Source organism: Astatotilapia calliptera, chromosome 5 (assembly GCF_900246225.1).
Source record: "Astatotilapia calliptera chromosome 5, fAstCal1.2, whole genome shotgun sequence".
Classification (NCBI taxonomy): Eukaryota; Metazoa; Chordata; class Actinopteri; order Cichliformes; family Cichlidae; genus Astatotilapia; species Astatotilapia calliptera.
This window is the reverse complement of record NC_039306.1, coordinates 33,510,365-33,532,086: the sequence shown is the minus strand read 5'-3', so window position 1 is coordinate 33,532,086 and position 21,722 is coordinate 33,510,365. Positions and strand designations below refer to the sequence as shown.

At 40.7% G+C, this 21,722-nt stretch overlaps 1 protein-coding gene across 1 annotated transcript in view; it reads left to right on the top strand.

Moving 5' to 3' along the window:
• The first annotated feature begins 427 nt into the window (after nt 1-427).
• klhdc8a (kelch domain containing 8A) overlaps nt 428-21,722 on the top strand; it is a 67,911-nt gene continuing 46,616 nt past the window's right edge. Inside the window, 3 exon segments of the mRNA XM_026169014.1 lie at nt 428-781; nt 784-880; nt 5,170-5,220. Of these exon segments, the coding sequence (XP_026024799.1) occupies nt 593-781; nt 784-880; nt 5,170-5,220 (337 nt within the window). The 5' untranslated portion in view covers nt 428-592.

Below are 21,722 nucleotides of genomic sequence, written 5' to 3'. Positions count from 1 at the left end.
TGAAACTAACTCAGTATGAGCTAAGTATAGTGTGATAAATGTCAATATATTTGGCGCAATAAGATATTGTGACCTAACCTACAATCTTGTGTTGCATTTCTTTTATTATAACATCAATAGCAGCACAAAAGTGTAGCGCGTTGCTTCTAAGCCTATCTGAGTTGAGCAGAAGCTCAGCACACCTAAACAGAATGCAGCCATCATTCATTATTTTGATTCCAGCTCTGCATTTCCTGCTTTGATGTAAAATATCATAAGAAAAAAAGATCAGCTAATGTTAGTCCGTCTGTGCAGGGCTATGTCTGCTCTAGAAAATAAGATCTAAGTATGCTTTAAGGAGATCAAATAGATATCAGTGAAACTGGAAACTGCATTTCCTAATTTATAACAGCGCCACGTCCATAAAGTATTCAGACCATCTCCTCATCTCAGCTAATCTTCTGCTCCTGTCTATAAGAGACGCAATGTCTTTCTCTTCCACTTCAAACACTTCAAGTGTGTCAGTGGGCTCTCCTGTACCAAATATAGGTTAACACACATGCCCCCCCCTTTCGGATTATACCGTCACACGGAATGAATATGAACTTGTGCGATGAAAACTGGAGATGAATGCTTCATCTCTGACCCACATAATGGCGATATATCAGGCTGGGTAAACGGATCTGAGCCGTGTTACCGCCTGCTCCTCCGCTGTGAGCTCCCGGTGCGGTGGGAGCTTTTAGCGGCGCGCCTCGTCTCTCATCTTCCTCCGCCTGGACCTGACTCTCCTCTTCCATCCTCTCTTCCTCTCTCCCTCTTTCCATCTCGGTACCAGAGGGAGGAGAGGAGGGAAAAACTGAGGCGACACACGCCGGGAAAAGGGGCGACGGAAACGGGAAAAGTAAGTAGCTCCGGAGGGGGAAATGAATGGAAGCGTTATCGCTCTCCCTGATAGACGTGACTCCCGGCTCAGTTGGGAAGTAATGCTGGTACTTTAGCTAGCGCCGTTTCAGGACTCGTTCCATTATTCAGGCGACACGATGGAAACCTCGAGAAAGTTACCTGCTCTTAACTTCAGCTAGTGGCTGTGACTTGGGTATAAGTAGGCTAGCGGCTCCATAGTGTCCGGTAGGCTAACATAAAAACTATTTTAAGAGAACCTCACACATTCATTGTCCCTTGAGAGTAACTGTTGTGTTAACTGAGGTGCTTTTATGTCTTATACCAAACTTATTACTTCTTCCAAACCCTGACTTTACACATTGAAATATAGTTTTTTGTACATCCTTAAGCTAAAAAACAGCACTTGTCTAATGGTTGTCCAGAGATTTGAAGAAAGGGGAGATATTGGTGATATAGCACTAAAGAATAGCACAGAGTAACAGTGAATGAGAGTCCAGTATTATTTAAAAAGTAATGTAGTGAAGCCATGGGCAGCAGAGTGGAAACCTGTGCTGTAAGGTGCACATTCATACAACAATATACCCCAAGTTGCCAATTTATTGGATAAACTTGGTTAGAACTGATGCAGGCTAAAGAAGAAGCGGTGGTTCAGAGGTGGTGGTGCCTGGTTTCTTTAGCATTTATGAACAGCCTGTTTACTTGTTGTCAAATGGGGCCAGTGTAAAAAATATGTGGTACAAGCACTCTGTGGGCTACTGTTGCTTGTGCTGCTGTTGGGCCATCAGCCAGTTGGAGAGAAGAGCAAAGTTATAACCTACAAAGGGGTGAAGAGAAACAAAGTGTTAAAAACAATGAAAAGTGTCCAGTGCAGTCACAGTGTGTTCGAACTGTATTTTTTAAATCTTTGATGTGTTGTTTTGTGTGCTTCTCCCATTCCTGGTGAACTCTGCTGTTCCCTTCCCTGTTGTGGCCCACTTGTCAACCAGTCAGCGTTCGACAGCTGCACAGCATCATCCATGTTTAGCAAAGTGCAAAAATCAGAAAGTCCTTACTGTCCCTGTATTTAGGAATACAATGAAATTTGAACTTCTGCTCCTATTTGCTGCAGTAAAATAAATAAACACATGTAAACATAACAAACAGTTTTCATATTACACATAATAATATGCATAATGCATGAAGTAGCATCAAGTGCAAGATAAACATGCTAGATAAAAAACTGGGAGTTATTTGGGGATTTTGAAGAACTGTACAGGAGCAGGTTTGCATCATTTGAAAACCCCTCTCCATAGACAAATACCTACTCAGACAGAGTTGCCATACACACACAGGCCTGCCAAGCTAAAGGTTATGAGGGTATGGACTGGGGATTCTTATAGATGGCTATAACTAGTGGATGAAATGTTACTATACTAATAGTACACTTCTCTTGCACTTCTCTAATTAGTTTTAACCTAAAGCTGTACACTCAAACCTCCATCAAGGTATGGTTAATGTTGAGGTATTATTAGGTTCCCATAAAGTTGTAACTGACTTGGACTGTTTACCTGTTTTTTCAAAGTTCACTAGTTCTCTTTCCCCAAACTTTTTCCACAGTCTGTGAAATAATGATTGATGATGATGGATCCATTGTTACAGTCCTCATGACAGTGATGACAGTGAATATAACGACCTTCCAGGCCTTATCTCAAAAGGTCACTTACTCAATATTCACCACGCTTGTCTGTCTTCAGTCTGTCTAGGTTCAGGCTCAGCACAGATGTAAAGGAGGAAGAATGACATTTCTTTCGCTTCCCTTCTCCCCCAGGGAGATTGTCACTCTTCTATTTTACTCTTTGCTCCAAAGTTGGAAATTCTCAGCTCAGCTTACACTTACATAAATGTCGAAAAACCCCAGGAGAGACATTGGTCCCTTTGCTCAGTGTTAACTACTGTTTCAAGTCTAACAACTACCATGTCAATTGGCAGAAGACAATTTATTTAAAGAGTGATCACCCCTTGGTGGCCATTGAAGAGGCTGCAAGTTTAGACTTGGTCACGCAGGTCACATGGGCCCAGAGACTAGCTGACGAACCCTGCCAACCCAGACACTAGGGAAAAATGTGTGTTCCTCGACTGGTTGGGAAGTAGTTGCTGGAGGTTACTGGTTGCTGCCAGGTAAAATCTGTTGCAAGAAAGGTGCTGCACCAAAGACCATCTTGTAATTGCTTTGGTTGCGAGCAGATTACAGTGGTTGCCGATAGTTTGCGTAGAAGATGCCAACTTGTCTGCAAACACTCAAAAACTAACCACAGAGGTGTAGTGAATCTTGTATTGTGTATTATATTGCAAACCTGAAACAGAGACTGTTCCTCGTCAAAGTACAAATGTGCCTTACTAAAGAAATCAGCACATTTCAACTTACAACTTTTAGTTTGAAGGGAAGCATTCTCAGTTTCCGGTTTGCGCAACCACTCCAGTCAATGACCAAAGCAATTGCAAGGTGGTTTTTGTTGCAGGACCTTGTACCTTTTCGTGACCAATTTCAGCTATCAACTGCCAGCAACATCCTGCAACCACTTGCCAACCAGTTGCCCTTCACTTAGCTACAGCTTGTTAAAGGTTAGGCCATTATTTTGTTACAATACCATTTTCAATCCCACAGTAAGACTTTGACCCCATCCTGTAACAAGAGAAACTATAGTAAAGAGATAATTTCTTCCAAAATTAACATAATTTTCAACTAATTCTTCCAATTATAAGTTAGATTTTAAAAAATAAGAAAGAAAATAGAACATTTCATTACACATCCTTAAGGTAAAATATATTTTAGAATCTACTAATAAACTAAGAGTATAGCAAACAACACAATACATTTAATTATTTAATTATTGTAGAAGAACCCCAAAAGGTTGATTCTGTTCATCTGGACGTAGCGTTTTCAGCGGGAGAAACGTTTCATCACTCATCCAAGTGACTTCTTCAGTCTCAGCTGACTGCTGGTTTCATCAACCTTATAAACAGTTTGGGGAAACCTGATTTCCCCATGGACATGATCAGTGATCTTTGATCAGTGTTTGTTAGTCAGTGGTCATGACAACCCATTGTTCATTCAGGGGGCTGGTTTTAGTCATTGTGCAAATGTACTGTTTATAAGGTTGGGGAAACCTGCAGTCAGCTGAGACTGAAGAAGTTACTTGGATGAGTGATGAAACGTTTCTCCCACTGAAAACGCTGCGTCCAGATGAACAGAATCAACCTTTTGGGATTAACTCACCTGGATGAGCATGTATTAAGATACTGTCGAAGAAGAACATTATGGAAAAACTTGACTAAAATTGAGTTTTAGTTACACTAAAATAAACAGGTTTACTGCATTCTAAAACTGAAAATTTAAGGTTTATCATCTTATTAACATCTGCCTGCAACCTCTTTCTTATCCACCTGTCATGCTTCTCCCTGAATCTGCAGCCCTTCAGTTCCTCAGCTCTGCTCTTCAGGCCTGAAACCCATCTGATTTCTGCTCTGCATTTTACTCTTTATTTGCTCAGATCAATTCTCCACACTCAGCTATGTTTTCCTTGCTGCTCCACAGAGCCAGAACCACACCACACCGCAGATTAAAGACACACGTCCTTCGTGTGTCTTTAATCTGCTCTGTCACGGCTCAATGTTCCATCTGCGACCTGCAGTCCACTAGCTACTACGTTAGTGATAACTGATGACTAATTTTGCTATCGGATAATTGCTAATAGTTAAAAAACTAACTTAAATGTGTGCATCAGCCAGGTTAACATTTCTGATTACTGTTTAATACTTCAATGTTGTTGAAACCGGAGCTTTACTGACCTCTTTAAATTAATGCTACTGTGTTGTTCAGTGTTATGAATATTAACTACTCTGTGCCTGTCTGTGTGCAGCAGTGCTGTAAAGTTATGTGTCAGCTGGAGGAGGCAAAAATGGCACTGTTAGCATCAATATTGTTGCAAATGAAAATAGTAATTTGATATTAATTTTAGCATTGATTCACATTTGAGCATAGATTGTTTTTGACAACTCATCTGTAAGTGTCTATTGTAGCCAGCCAGGGACCAGTGAACTTAATCAATGGAAAGCCCATCACATGCCCAAATGGCCTGCAAATGGTCAGTCCACTTGCCTAACATGCTATTTTAATGGTCCCATGGTCCCTACTAAACAGACAAACGAGTTTGAGTTGGTGCAATCTTTGAACAGGTCATGAAATCTGAGGATTGTATAAGACAGTGAGGTGCAGAGTTTTAAAGTGCCAACTTCTTGACTTCACAGGTGAGGCTGAGAGATTACCCAGAGCTTCCTCTGTGGGATTCCAAACTGAAGGTAGTGCCATTAGTTTTCTTCTAGTTGGAAGGCCTCACCTCCAACACCTCTGCTTTTCTTTCACTACACCTTCTCTTCCTGCTCGCATCTTTTCCTGTCTACACATGCATTGATTGGTTCCTTGTGTGCGCACACCCACATGCTCAGACACACACATAAATAGCATTTCAGCCAATTGTTGTGCATAGCTCGCAGTGGTGCATTATGTTAAATCAATGCCTGCCTCGCTGTAACACCAGCACACCCATTATTCGTAAGACAAACTAAGGACAGAGCTCCTTCCTATTGATGTTAGCAAGAAATTTACAACTGATAATACTGTGTGTGCACACATGTGTGCGTCAGTGTGTGTGTCAGTCAGTGAGTGCTGTTGGGATGATGGCTCATCATCCCAACAGCCTGACAAGGCAAATGGCACTTAAAAATATCAGTCTGGCAGTAGGTCTCCAAAGTCACAGTTTTGTTTGACAGCTGGTAGCACATGCTTTGGGTGATATGGTTGTGTTACAAAACACACAGTAAACATGTATGTCTATGCAGAGTGAACTATTTTACATTGTTCACCAGCTGTATGAAGAAACTCACCAAATGAACAACAGATAATAACATTTTGCCTAAAATCAATGTAACAGTGAATAGTCACATTAGTTTAGTTTGTATGCACTTCAGCACAGAGTCAGTCTTTTTTGTCATTTTTGCTGTGAAGTAAACAAAAATTCATTTGCAGGTAACATTTCTTTAACTTGATAGTAACAGTAAGGACACTGTACACTGTAAAAAAAAATCCTGAAAAAACAGTAATATTCTGGCAGCTGGGGCGCCAAAATAATATCATAAAATAACAGAAAATAACTTTCCCATGAAAATACGGTTATTTTCAGTAATGACAATACAGTTTGTTGCCCTAATTTTACATGGGATTTTGCCCTTTTCAAGTGCTTTTAAACATTAAATTAGGAACATTTTAATGTGATTAAACGATGAAATTACCTATAAACAAGGTCAATGAATGCGGCAATATGAATAATAATACTTAAATGTACAGAAATATACAGTTAACAGTTGGTTTAAATAATAATGGATTGCATTTATATAGCGCTTTTCGAGACCCTCAAAGCGCTTTACAATACCACTATTCATTCACTCTCACATTCACACACTGGTGGAGGCAGCTACAGCTGTAGCCACAGCTGCCCTGGGACAGACTGACAGAGGCGAGGCTGCCATGTCGCGCCATCGGCCCCTCTGGCCATCACCAGTAGGTGGTAGGTGAAGTGTCTTGCCCAAGGATACATCGAGAGTGTCTGAGCCGGTGCTCGAACCGGCAACCTTCTGATTACAAGGCGAACTCCCAACTTTTGAGCCACGATCACCCTAAATAACATTATTTGATGTAAAAAAAGTTCATAAGAATCATTTTATATATTTTTCCATAGCATTACATTTGAATTTAACAGTTCAATCTTTCAAATAACGGACAAATATTTGTGAAATTATGATACATTTGTGAATGTATTTTAACAATCTAAATATGCATATGTACACACAAATATATTTAAAAAACAAGAAAATTATGTTTTATTACATTTACAGTGATTTTACGTTAATTTACATTTGAAATGTAAAATCACTGTCTATTTATGTAAATTTAATGATATTCTAGAAAAACACTACAAAACTGTAAAATGCACAATAAAATACTTTTATATTACAATTTTTTTACAGTGTAGTCCTGTAGTGCCTTGAATGCCTCACAAACTGTGTCTGGGAGAAACATTTTCATGTCACGTTCACTCATCTTGTGAATGATTTTCTGAAATATAAAGTGAAACTGCAGGATTCTTTCACATCTCTTTAGTAAATCAGAAAATAAGCAGGGGAAAAACTGCAGGGCTGCACATGTTTTAACAAAAGGTTCTTATCTTAACTAAACAGTCGAAGCATCGGGAGCAGGATTAGCAAACACTAGGTAATGAACTGTGTGTGTGTGTGTGTTTGCACAAAAGTCCCCAGGTTAGATCTTTCCTGCTGATGACACAAATTGGTTGCTTTTTTGAGTTTTTGTTTTTTTCTTTTTGTAATATTGGCCTGTAGCCTCGTTCTGCTCTGTTATGTATGCAGTTTACTGAAACCAGAGTGTAGCCTGGCTTACATGACTCTGTTTTTCTGCTGCAGCCTCACATGCACCTGCGCTGCTTCTGTTTTTGGCTCATTGTTGCTGTCCTCATTATCTGTGCCCGAGTACATTTCAGGCCGAACTGTATACCCGTCAGCCAGTATACAAGTCAGTATATCTGATTACTGTACTCTCAGCACTGTCTTCATACTGAGTAGCATGGCAGCTGAGTTAGCGGTGATATGGAAACAAGTAGTGTCTCCACCTATGGTAGTTGTCTAGTTTGTTGAATACATGGCTGGCAACAGTATTGTATTCACTTAAAATAATGTCATGGGGTCACAGTTGAGTCTATATTTCCCACAGTTAGGCTCTGTTGGTGGTTTTAGTTGTGGTGCATGTCCATGTGTGGAGTGTGGAGTGTGTGTGCCCAAAAAGAGGTCAAGGTTTTTTCTTTGTAGAGAAATAATTTTGCTTGCCAAAGGCATTTTAACCAGCACCAAAGAAAACTCACAAGCAGCAAAGTGATAATGTTTTAGAATGAAAAAAACAAACAAAAATCAAGCGGTGTGTAGATGTGTTTAATTACATCATTCAACAAGCAGCACATACTTGGTGTGTTGGTCTTCTTAGAGGCCAGCTCTTCTTTATCCCACAGCTGGTGGATCAGCAAGCACAGATGTAGTGATCTGGTTTTGACAGGGTCCCACTTTTACACTGATAGTGACCTGAGTGCTTCATTAGAAACACTAGAGCCCAGCTTCTCCCAGCAGTATATTACAAGGTGGCCAACACGCACTCATGTCAAACTCCATGTTTCAGCACCAGCGTAACATCGTAAATGTTGAACTGAAGACTAATAGTCTCTCTAGTTTCACACCGTTTTCCAGGCTTCTTTTTTTCACTGCTAAATCCTGATTTTATAACAAAAAGAGGTTCACTGACAAAATCTCCGGCCACACTTTAAAGTCTTGGTGATTCTGTGATTTCAGCAGTATTCACATGTTGAATCTTCACTCAGAGGCACAGTGTGAAGTCCTATCAGGATAAAACTTCTTGTTAGCGGCTGTACTGACGATTTGTAGTCAACAGTTCTTTAGGTTTCTACATCGGTCATGAACTGTCTGAGTAACAGTTTAAAATGGAGCGTTTCAGACAGAGGCTGAACGAAGGTCCTGCAGCAATGTACAGTATAAAGACACAAGTGTGTTCAAAACTCTAAAATGTAACTTTTCTAGTTATAAATACATTTTCACAGCTGTTTATTCAACTGACAAAGATGCTTTTTTATCGTTACCAAAGTTGTACCACAGCTTCCTGTGTTTGATGAGGTGCAGTTTGTGTATAATCTATTCAGTAATAGTCACAAATAGCAGAACGATGCAAATTTCTGTCTATTTACTCAACACAGACTCATTGCTGTTGGATTGTAATTCTGAGTGTTTCGGTGGTGACTGAGCATGGTAGTAAGCCAGAAATAACCCAGGAAGTACACAGCGTACTTTATTTAATGAATTATGAAGTAAAATAATAGATATTTAGATTACTTACAGAGCAATCAACAGTTGTGGACTGCAGCTGATGCCAGTAGTTCTGTGTAAGCTTGGTGTGCTCAGCTTGTGTTACTGCTTTCAAAAATTGATATTTATTCAACCACAGCAGTGGTAGTTACTTTACCACAGGTAACCTGTTAGAGTACTTTGTAGTGTAGTTTGTTCAGAGTCTTTTACCCTGTGGCGTGAAACCCATACTTTCGGCTTGACAGCTTATTGAGAAAGGATATAGTACTCTAAATGCAACACTTTGTACGGTGCCACACCCAACACACCTGATAAAGCGGTTACACACACACACACACACACACACACAGTCTCACGTTATTTTTGTGTTGCTCACTTCTTTTCCGAGCGTTTCAGTGGAGGGTGTTGCACTTAGTCGGTGGCTGATAAATCTTTTGCCGCTCAGCAGGTCCGTAATTACATCTGACCTGGTTCAGCCACAGCAACACGAAGTGGAAGAAATTTGAATTTCTTCAGGTCAGGTCAGAGACTTACTTTGGTGAGTAAAAATGGTCTGCTTGAACTCACAGTACACAGCTTGCTAAATTACTGTGTGCAGCACTGGAGCTAGTGATCGTCAGGGACCTGTAATGTTAGTCTAAGCCTTCTTCTGCCTAACAAGGTGAATGTTGCTGTACCACAGCAGGTGAGCAGCGTGTTACTGCGCATCGGTCTGTGGGACAGGGGGAAAAAACATGCCAGCCTGCTTGCTGGGTTAAAATTTTCAAGTACACTAACCTTACCTCCTGCTGATTTTATATCCATATGCCCAGAGGAGGGGTGTTACACAGTCCTGCACCCTTAAACGCATCTCCTACACCTAAACCGTTTCACTCTTTATAGAAGTGCAGCCTGAAAAAAAATGCCCTCAATATGCACAAATGCGCTCACTCTGAAAGTCACCCACTTAAATCTTTAAAGGCTAGAAGTGCAGCTAACACACGCGCACGGACACACACATACACACACACATATTAAACGATGCTGCAGTAAAGGAACCGTTAGGGAGTTAATTCCAATTCTGCTGACAGTAGATAGGTTTTACCATTCTCTCTCACTATCACATAGTAATTACTTATAAGGCCACAGGGATTATGATGTCCCCAACTCCCCTCTGTAATAGAGCTCTTGCTCCATATAACCCTTTAGCTTTGCTTCCCAGTGTCTATCATCCCCCTAATTAAGCTGTCCCTCCCTCTCATTATCGCTGTATGTAATATCCTCCAACTATTAACTTAGCCCACTTCACCCACTCCTCACCATTACTAACCCCTCCCCCCTCTCGCTTCTCCTTCAGTTTTCCTGTCTTGTTTTTGTGCTTCTCGCTCCTGCTCTTTTCTTCACTCAAGCCTTCACACCACTGCCACACTGCATCAGCTTGGTCTAATTCTACTCCTACACAGCAGTGAAAGGAAGCAGAACCACAATGCCCTGAATATGCCCGTGTTTGAGTTCGGGGAGTGGGGGTTCGGGGTGGGGGGTGCGTCTTCACTGACACAATACAGTACAGAGATAATTCAATATGCATTGGCCTTACGTAATCAGCCACGTTTTTCGGTGCAGGCACATCATGTCCAAGCATGCATCGTGCTTCGTTTTCTCAGCTCTGATCATGTTTGCTGTTTCCTAAGTGCCTGCGTCTATTTCCGTCTTGTCTCCATGGCTCCGGTCGCAGCCACATACAAAATGCAGTTGCATCTTCAGATGAGTTGATCCACAGCTTCAGCGTACTCCAACTCTCAGCTGAAAACACATTGAGACGTTTGTGCATCTGAGCATCAAGGCACGACTGTGTGTGATGAACGTCCCCTGGGATCTGTGTCCTGTTCTTTGTTGACTCCATAGTCCGCTGTTTCCTTATTGGTGGCTTTTGAACAGTTCCTTGTTGTATTTGAGTCTTGATAGCTCAGTTAAAAACAAACATCTTTATTAGTTGACCTATGAAGATAATGAAAAGTATTCTTTTCTAAGGACTGTGTAGCTCTATCTCTGTAACTGGAAAAAAAACACCCTAAAAATGGAAAAAGCAGGAAATGTGTACCGATTTCTAGGGTTGTGTTTGTTTTTATTTGTTGTTTTTTTTTGTTTTCATTTGTTTTATGTACATTTTAATTATCCCTTCATTCTTTTCATTTGCTCTCTACTTTGCTTTGACTGACATTTTCCTTGTCTGAATTTCTACTTCACTGCAACTTACTGGTATTCAGGAGTCTTTCACCCTCAATCATTTCATAAGCAGTTTCATTCTTTCACAGTTTTTAGACTGCATGACTCAGGGCATTATCATTCCCAACGCGTAATATACCGACGATTTGTCACACCCGAGGCGTCTCATAGTAACGCAAAAGGTATCCGTCCACGTCCTTATAAAGCGCCCTGGGTTCTCACTATACTCCAATATAGCAGAGGCTCAAGCTGTCCATTCCAACACAAACACATGATAAATCAACAGTAAAATAGCTTCATGTTGTGGCCGTTACAAAGTGTATTCCAAGCTGATTCAGGATCTGAAAGTGAACAGATTAAGGTAATAGTGCTTTGTTATTATTATTATTTTTATTTCTCATGTATAGATTAATTCCCACCTAGAGCAGGTCGATATGACCAAAAATTTTTTTTTTCAAATATAATTTGAAAATTTGCGATAACGATATAACTGACGATATAATTGACACTAGACAAAATACTTTACAACTCCACAACTTTATTAGTGCAAAAAAAACATCAATGTATTTTCACTTAAACAAGCAGCTGATTTTTATGTGCATTAAAGTTATATAAAAATGTAACAGTGCAAATGCAAATTCTTTGCTGACAGTTTAACCAAAAGGCATTTCCAGTGGAAATTGGCCGACATATCCTCAGCATAACCATGTATAATATCCACAAAACTTACAAAGAGGTTATACACACACAATACGGTAATATTATGTTGAAACACAGTACGTATCACTCCGCGAGGCTCCTGCCTACGATAGCCATAATGCTCCGACAATCCATCAAGCGGTGCGGGTTTGTAGCTTAGCAAAGTCGTACTAAAACATTTGACAGATTTTCGAGCGCCGTGTACATACAATTGTTTCGAGGTCAGTAAACACAACCAGAATTCATACAAAAGGCACACGGGATTATAAGCACGTGCGCATTCGCTGTCAAAATAAAAGACGTGCACCAGATAAGAAGTTGCAACGCGCGTTTGCGTACACATAAAAGGCACTGTTTTTGTCCGCTAGAGTGGGATTTTCACGGCATATTCTGCACCACATCTCTGTGCATTCATCATTTTTTTTGAAGCCAGCTCACCTCCTGCAACCACTTCTCCGAGAATACGCGCTTCTTTTGCGGTTCGGACTCCTTCTGACATTTCTTTGGAGGTGGAGGAACACCAAAGTAACTGCTTAAAGGAGCTTCTTCGACATCTTTAAGAGTTTTAAACAAATGTCTGTCCTCCTCCAGAAAATCTTATGTACACAAACGCGCGTTGCAACTTCTTATCTTGTGCACGTTTTTTATTTTGACAGTGAATGCGCACCTGCGGACCACTTATGTGCACCCCTGATTATAAGGGGCACTGCCGATTTTCAGAAAAATCAAAGGATTGATTTTAAGTGTGCCGCATTTTCCAAAAAACACGGTAATAACGACGGCCCGCTAGCATGCTCTACCAAAAATAGTGCTTTGTTGTGTATCTGACGGACGAAAGCTAAACCAGTTCCAGCAGCAGTTGCAGCATTTTTACAAACCGATTCTGGTTCATCCGTTTCATTCAACGATCTGCTTTCACCCTTCTCATTCTCTGTCGCCGCCATGCATGTATGAAAATGTGCGAAAATGTGCGTATGAAAACGAGTATGTGTAGTGCGCTCATGCACGTTTTACCCATATTCTATCGCAATATTTCATTTTCTTATCGTTGCGCAACATTATACCGATATTCGATATCCGTGAACGATATGATATGGCCCAGCCCTATTCCCGCCTACTCTCATTCCCAATGCGTAAAATAGTGACGATTTGTCACAATCGTAGCTATTTTACACGTTGGGATGAGAACCTGTTGCATCACTAGGTGCTTAATTTTATATACCTATAGCAATGAGACTGGAAACTGGAGACTATGTTCACAGTTTTGAACCAGCCACTGTCAGTCCAACAGTCAGTTTTGTTTTAAATTGAACAAAAAGTGAGGGTAAAATATGCTAATAAGCACGGTTTCCAGTCTGTAATGTGTCAGTTTAAGTGATGGTATTGGTGTTGGTAAAGAGCTAGCAAACACAGTCAGCTAGCTAAGTTAGCTCAACCTTTTGTCCAACACAAGAATGTCCTTTTTCTGTGATACTAGATCTACATGACGCTACACTTACTAGTCATACATGATGCTCTGTGTTAGAGCAGTGTCCAGATGGTTGTGTGCAGCTCTGACTGTTGCTCAACACAGCTTAACAGAAAATCCACCACCTTTTGGTGACCAGCACCTAGCCAAATTCTTAAGGAAGCAGACCACAAAATAAGAAGAAATGACAAAACTCATGGAATCCTGTGACTATCCGGTTGTTCAGTCTGACGTCACTAGCCGGGTCTGGGCCTAAACGCCGCTGCAGGTCCATATATCAAACGATCACTATGGCATTACTGAGAGTTGAAAAACTGTCTAAAGTCTTTCATCTTTAATAAAATGATCAGCGTTCTCCTCTACCAGGTGTAACAATTGAGTTTAACATCCAGGCATCCATGAAAACGGAATTTATGACATTTAACGGAGTTAGAAGTTAGCTCGCTAGTTTCTATCTAAATACAATATAGCATGTCCTGACTGCGGGGTTTTGGAAACAAATTAAAACGTACAGCTCTGTTATCACTTCCAGCATAAATGAAGACAGAAAACTAAACAGCAGTGACGTTTGTAGGGTTACTGAAGTTTGGCTAGCTGGTATATAATGATATGCTACGTGACCGCTAGCGACACAGCTATGTTAGCATAATATAAACAAGCTAACTTTTTTTTCACTCGATAAAAGTTAACATGAGTGTTCTCGGTGGTCAGGAACAAATGTAATCGCATGGCAGGATGCTGTAAAAGGACCAAACTTCAGCCAGGAGAACAACTGAGATAATCCATCCACAATACGAGGTTAGTCATTCATATACTGCTGCATGGGCTGGGCTGTAGTTACATCCTAAGGTTTTAAAAACTGAGCTTAAATAAATGATTAGCGGTAATAAAAGCCGAGGGAGGTCAACAGTGATCACTGACTGTTTTAGGAGCTTTTTGAGATCAAATAGAAGAAAATACAAAACATTAAACATGTTAACAACACAAAAGCCATATTAAACGCAGACTACTTTAGACCCGGAAGTAGGATTCGTCGCGTCATCACTGAACAACCGGATACTGGCTATAACCAGCTGTTATACTATACTGGAAAATGCTGTGAATGGCTGCATCCTGATATAAGAGCATCTTGTCATGTTGTCGACCACACATAAGGATTTACTTCAGCTTTGACACTAAGGATTAGTTTTGTCGTTAAACAGGTAAAATTGGCAGGCAACCTGACGTTAGGTGACTTCTCCATTCATCACAATGGAGCAGCTTTTTCCTGCTTGATAGGTGGTCAGTGTGTTTGGGTTTTAATGGACCGGTGGAGTGTTGTGAAAGCCAGAGCAGGAGAAAGAAAAAGGTGCTCTATTTTCTCCCCCTTAAAAGCGGCAGTGTTCTCACTTTTACTGCATCTGCCAGCTGAGCACACAGACACGCCCAAACACACTCGAATAAATGACACATAAAAACCATAAGGACAGCCAGAGGGAGGGAAACACAAGCGATCTGTTTGCCTTTTAAATACAGATAAGAGAGACGCCAACTGCTCCCCAACAGCCTCAGCCAACAATCAGCCACAACTGATTTAGTCTCTGCTCGCTCATTACAGGACCTGGACCCTGTGCTGGCAGATTTAGGCTGCCAGTTGACTTCATGGGTGCGAGCACAGACACAGGAACAGCTGCGCTGGAGCATTTTGTAATTTCAGTCTTGTGTAAAATATGTAAATGCTAATATAGCATAGCATGATGGCAAGCAGCAGCATAGTTTAAAGAAGCTCTGGTGACAGCAGCAAGATAATTACACCTCATTGTGATTTCCTACCACGAAGTCTCTGTCTGCTGAAAGCATTTTAATAATGATAGCTCATGGTGTGTTTGTTTGCATACAGCGGAGATAAGATTAGTGAAGAGAGCAGCCTTTGCATCTCTGGAGGCTGAGGGATGTAGTCTCTCCTCCTCCTGGCCTATTGATCTAGAGGTCAGCTCAGATTCACACAATAGAGTGCAACCCATAAGCCATCAGACATGTTCATTTTTCCCTGCTTTGTGCAGAAGCACATTTGCCTGTTATTGTCTGGAGCACTAAATCAGATGGAGCTGGGCAGCCAGGAATGCCAGAGCCCCATCTAATCTTCAGGCTGATCAGTGGCAGGGTTTCAGCTGGGAACAACAAGGTGATTCAGCCGGCTGCGAGGAGCTGAGCTGTGGATCTGTCAGCCGGAGAGGCTGAATATAGTAAGACTGGAATTTGCCACATGTTCTCTTGAGAAGAGCTATTGCACCTCAAGCTATTACAGCTAAGAGGCTATGTAAATGTCAGATAGAGTATACTGTGGCTGGCTTGAAGTAAAGCAGACAAAGGCCCTGCTGTCCGGAAACTCCTATCCAAAGGAAGTTCCTCTTTAACTTTCTTTAACTAACTCCTTCCAAAGTGTGCACCTCTCTTCAATATGGCAGTTTTACATGGCTCTCCCCAAACATTACCTGTCAGTGTGTTTCACACTTTGTGTTAGCATTTTCTTCATGTGAAGTCGGAGCTTCTTTAGCTTTCTCTGTCAGTGTCAGTTCAGCTATGGCAGCTCTTACTGCCAGTCCTTCTAATCATCCCACAAGGAGCCACAAACATAAAACCCATTATCAGCTTCTGAAACCAGATCCTCAGAATATTACTTAAAGTGCTAAAAGAGGCTTTTAGGTAGTGTGCTGCTCAAGTTTAGCAGTTGAATATGGAACAGCACTGGTTTTATTAAAATGTCACAGTGAGAACTGTGTGTTGCTGTGCAGTGCTGTTCGATATAAGGATATATATCGGATGACAATATAAAAACATCTATCGTTTCATTTTATACTATCGTTTGTTTTGTGGTGTCGCAAAATAAACTGTTTACGGCAATATTTTTTCATGGTTTTGATGGTCACTGTAGTGGTTATATTAATTCCTTAAAGTTCTCTCTTTCTCTTATATTTAATATAACCACACTACAGACGGACAAGCGCCTGTTTTTATGGGTTGTAGTTTGCAACAATGACCGTAAAACCATCGCGTCTCCGCTTGTTTATTTTCCACATAAACCTTTCACAATAAAGCTCAAGATCCTGTTGAGACTTTTCAAAATAAACTGAATTACGTGAAAGATGCAGAGTGTTTACGGATGAGAAGTAAAAAAGAGCCGCCAGGTGCCAAAAAATAAACCTTAGAATCAAACGCTAGAACAGGCTTTACCCCGCAGTACGCCGTGTAATAAATACAAAGAAAACGGCGGCCGTTACAACTTATGTCTAAAAATGTATAGTTTCATGCATCGGTTAAAACACTCGACTCCAGGTATACAACGCCCAGCTGGAAACACTTCACGCAAGTCGAGCTGCCCGAGATTCACAGAACTTTCAGAAAATGTAAATTTTTTGTGATTTATATCGTTATCAGGACGATAGATGTCTTATATCAGGATATGAGATTTTGGTCATATCGCACAGCCCTACTGCTGCGTTTAAATGTTCAGTTTCATCCAGTGAGCACACAGAGTGCTTTTGAGTTAGACGATAGGTGTAAGAAGACAGGAAGGATGTCACCAGCTGCATTATAAATGGATAGAAAGAGTTTGATTTGATTTGATATACCTTTATTAGTCCCACAGGGGAAATTTCAGGTTAACCCTCTCAGGCTCAAATTAAACTTTTTGTTGCTAATGCACAGTCCTGCAGTGATACTTCTGAGTAAAAAAACCTCATAAAATATGTATGTGGGGTAATCAGGTTGTTAGTTTTTAACTGTTGCAAATCTGCAATGCCTGCCTTGAGAGGGTTAAGGCTGCCGACCTATTGCACGCAATGGTGGCGCCATCTTACCCTCCGACCATACATACATTACACAAAAACATCACGTCACATGTTGTTAACCATTATCAGGTACACTTCTTGCTTTTCAAACCCAATCACAGGTTAGTTATCCATCCTGTCACAGTTTATGCTGTAAAGGCAGCAGAGACTAACTACAATTTTGGTTGAACTCTTTATCATTCAGAATTTGTATATGAGATATTTGACTTTTCCTTACTGATACAACTATTTTAGTGAAATTTTAAGGAAGGTGCTATTCATTTGTACAATGCAAGAAAAGAAGGAATCTTATGTATAAACTACAGTAGCAAATGATTTATGCACAGATTATTCTTTAGGTGTGCCGAATAGTGCTTTCAACTGATACTCAAAATTCAATTGTAAAGTTGAATATTTTAAAAACTGTTCAGCTGTAATCAGCTGGATTCCCACCAGAAAAGTTGTAGTAGCCAGCACTGCTGTGAGGCTAACGTAGCACCATCCACCTGTATCCACCTGTGCAGCTCTTACTGCATGTAGAGAGGGAGAGTGGTTAATGATTAGCCTAGCATAATCAAGGAACAGCGAATGAATATTAGCTGGATATTGAAATTAAACATTGAATGTATTTATTTATTTATAGTCTTTGTCAAGAAGTGTGTGAGAGCACAACCCTTCAATATGGCAGTATCAGAAGCCTTTTCTGATGAGTTAATGGTATCAATCGCAAGGCTTATTTAATACAGCACAATGTTTTTGATGGTCCCATTAGGGTCAAAAAGGAGGCTAAAGCAGGCTGTGCTTTGGGGTGACTCTATCTACTAGCTTGCATTTGAGTGTGCAGTGTCTGTGGGTTTGTCAGACCTTGTCTGTTGATATCCAGTTTCAAAACACCAAGATGGATATGGCAAAATGCTCAGCTGTATTTACATCTTGGATACTGTATATATCTGCAGACTCAATCAGCACTACAGGAAATAAGCACTGCCATTCTAGCCAGTGTGTGCCAACCTGGGCCATGACGACTGTCTCCCTTTTGTAGGCATTGGACTTAAAATTAAAGTATGGTTGAGGAAGTATTTGGATCTTAATGATTCTACTCATTAGTTTGGGACTATGTCTTTCTACATACATAGCAGAATAAATACGAAAGAACAGAAAAGTGAAGGAGTAAGATGTCCCAAAGCTCTGTGATCATTTACGAAATCATTTAATGGAGTCCGATTCACGGTGATGTTGTTCTCATAACATATTTTACCGTTTCGGTTGTCAGACGATGGACAAAAAATGGAAGTTTGATTGTTACTTATACCTGGCATGTTGATCAGCAGGCATACCAAGCTGCTGAGCTAAATGTGAAATAATAGTCATGGCAACATCAGGTAAAAGAAACAGAGAGCAGCTGTGATGCTGACACTCACGGTGAGGGACGACAGTTTGAAGCTTAAAGCAATAAACTCATGGTATTTAAGTACAGTCAAAAAACATCTGTTACCAGGACATAAAGTGGAAGTTTGAAATATTGAAGAGAACAACCACTACTTTCAACATGAACCTGTCATCTATAAAGAAGAAGGTGAATTACAAGAAACAGGTTGCAGCTCCTGCATGAGCCACTCAGGTTTGTGAAGGAGCTCCGACAGGTTCCGAGTGTACTCTCGACTTAGCAATGAGCGATTCAATAAACATTCTGCTGGTGAGAGTTGGACTGGGATTTGTCGGGATCGGTCAAATTTCTGAGAGGCAATTTCTCCAAAGAAACGTTCAGCAATTTGTCTGAGGTGGGTAATTTATGTAAAAATAAAATGTGAAAAGCGAACACTCCTGTTAAGTCTGTTTAGAATAAAGCAATGCATTTAGCATTAGGCGACTGAGAAGCTATTCATGAATTGAAATTGTTTACCAAGACTTTCTGGCTCTGTTTTAATAGCAGTTACACTTGTTTGTGATTTTATTTTTTTAATAGGCCTAAATAAAATAGCCCATATAAAAACGCTACTAAATGACTGTGGTTAGTAGGAGTCAGTTTCATTGATACTATTAAGGTAATAATACTGGTGACTCCAGGTATAACAAAGTAACAATTTTCTAAGCTTTTAAACTTGAACTTGAATGATGTTGTTAGTCTGGTGACTCCTTCAACATGATTGGCTCCAGTTACGGGGTGGGCATCTCCACTGTGATATACATTGTGCCAGATGTCACCAAGGCGATATAGGAAACCCTGGCTATCATGGTCCCCGTGCCTCGCTGGCTGACTCTGTGATAGGCAACATGTTTTGTTTGTTTGCTTTGCTCTCTCTCTCTCTCTCCTCTGCCGGGGCGGTGCTCATTACGGGCTCCCGCCCCTGGCCCACGCACCTGTGCTCACCGGCACACCTGCAGCCAATCCCAGCTGATTGGAGACTTTCTGTGTGTGTGTGTGTGTGTGTGTGTGTGTGTGTGTGTGTGTGTGTGTGTGTGTGTAGATCTGCCCTGGACCCGAGAGAGCGTGTGTGTTTTTGGAATCTGCCGAGGAGAGGAGCTTGTATAACATTAATCCCTGTTTCCCCTGGACCCTGGAGCCCCGGATCCCTTTCCCTGCCACACTGTATATATATTTGCACCTGGTGTCTCACTGTAAATAAACGCACTCTCTTTTGCCAAGGATTTCTGGTCTGCGCCTGAGTCCGTTTCAAACATTGTGACACTGGTGGACGAATGTCTTCCTGTGCCAAAAGCTCCTGATTGAAAGGAGATTGCTCTGGGCTTTGAGAGAAGTGGAATCTCCCCAACTGTGATGGGGCAATAGATATGAAACATGCAGTGATCCAAGCACCACATAACCCAGGTTTCCCAGTATTTTAATTACAAGGCAATATACTCGATAGTGCTTCTGGCTGTTATGAATTCAAGCTACCTTTTCCTGGTGGTGGAATTTGGAACCACTGAATGATGCTGAATGTCTGGGGCCTTCTTGACATGTCTTTTTATTATAGCTGAAAAAAGTGTGTTCATTATAACATTGTAACATTTATATTATTTCAAATATCAACCAAAGTATTTAAGTGTCATTTGAGTTCACAAACCTAAACTACACATACTAGCCTACGATACAACAAGCTATATCTCTGTTTAAACAAAACCCGCCCAATTTACTGGAAAATGTTTCACCAGTACTGCTGTCCCTATAAGCATGTGAACTGGTGTCATTAAGTTCACAGTATGTAGGAGTGCTCCCCAAAAACGTGCTTGCACTCAACGCTGCACTAAAGAGGGCTGGGTATCATCACTGATTTCTAGAATCGATTCTATTCCGATTCACATGGTCCTGAATCGATTCGATCCATGATTCGATTCAATTCGATTCGATTTGATTCGATTCAATTTGATTTTAATCTGGGAAATTTTGCCTCAGACAGTCAGAAATATTATAATTCAGATCAGTACATTTACATATTTTTGTATCTATAAAAAGGAAGCTGACACACGCAAGACTTTATCAAAGGTGTGAGCATCACAGCAGATGCCTTTGTGTCAAAGTAGCTGAAGATAAAACACAGAAAAACATGTAGGTGGTTTTCCTGTTCTGGGATTTTATAAAAATATTCTGCAGTAGATCAAAAACGAAAGAAAACTATTAATCAACTTATGAATATTACCTCTGAAGTTACAGCAGTTTTATTAGAGACACAGCTAAGCGTTTTGCATAATTTTAAAAAGTTTAAATTTGTTCAGAAGCCTGTTGAACGGGAGAAATTAGGTTTTCTTTTCGGAAGTAAGTAAAAGGAAAAAAAAAAAAGCGGCCGACAGCGCTGTAAGAACGGTAGACTTGTGCGTAACAAGCAAGAAAATAATGCAGAAAACTGATTTCGGGGATAGACGGGAAACTGTTCAGAGAGAGAGAGCGAGAGAGAGAGAGCTGTGCATGAAGTGTGATTTTATTGTGGTGGAAGCAAAACAGCAAAAGTCAGAGGGAGTCCATGACAATGTTTATGTGAAGCTTAGTTTGGATCTTCTTTTGCTGCTGGTTCAATCAATATTGTTTGGAGAGAGATCAAACTAACAGCTTTAGAATCAGTGCAAAAAGGGCGTAAACACAAAGCACGGACCCGCCGAAACATCAGAATCAGCGAGCTGTCGGCTTTCAGCCCCGACCGTGTCCGTGCTGTCAGGTGAGAAAGGCGACATCTCACTGATTTTGATCCGCAGGTCCACGCTTTGTGTTTACGTCTTTGTGCAGAAGCCGTGCTCCTGCTCTTATTTACTGTTTTAAATGTTTGGTGGTTGTCAAAAATTTGTGACGTTTCACCTGAGATTCTGGAATTCTGGGCAAAATACATTTATATAAAAAATCTATTCAGGATTTTAATGAATCGATATCACGTTATCCAAGCCAGAATCGATTTTAATCGATGAATCGATTATTAAAACCCACCCCTAGCACTAAACTGTTATTGTGTGGCCCGAGTTATATAGAAGAATGGGTTTCAGAGCATAGCCACACTATTTCCCTGTTCTCAGTCTCACTGTGAGTGCAGTCCTCGTATTCACCGGAGCTAACAAGAGAGATGATATGAAATAATATTAATTGAGTTGACTGACAGCAAATTAAGGCACTATAAGTGTAATGAAAGTATTAGACTTAACATTAGCATGAGTGCATTCCAGAGGGCAGCGACTGAATCCACCCTTTTCAGCTGCAT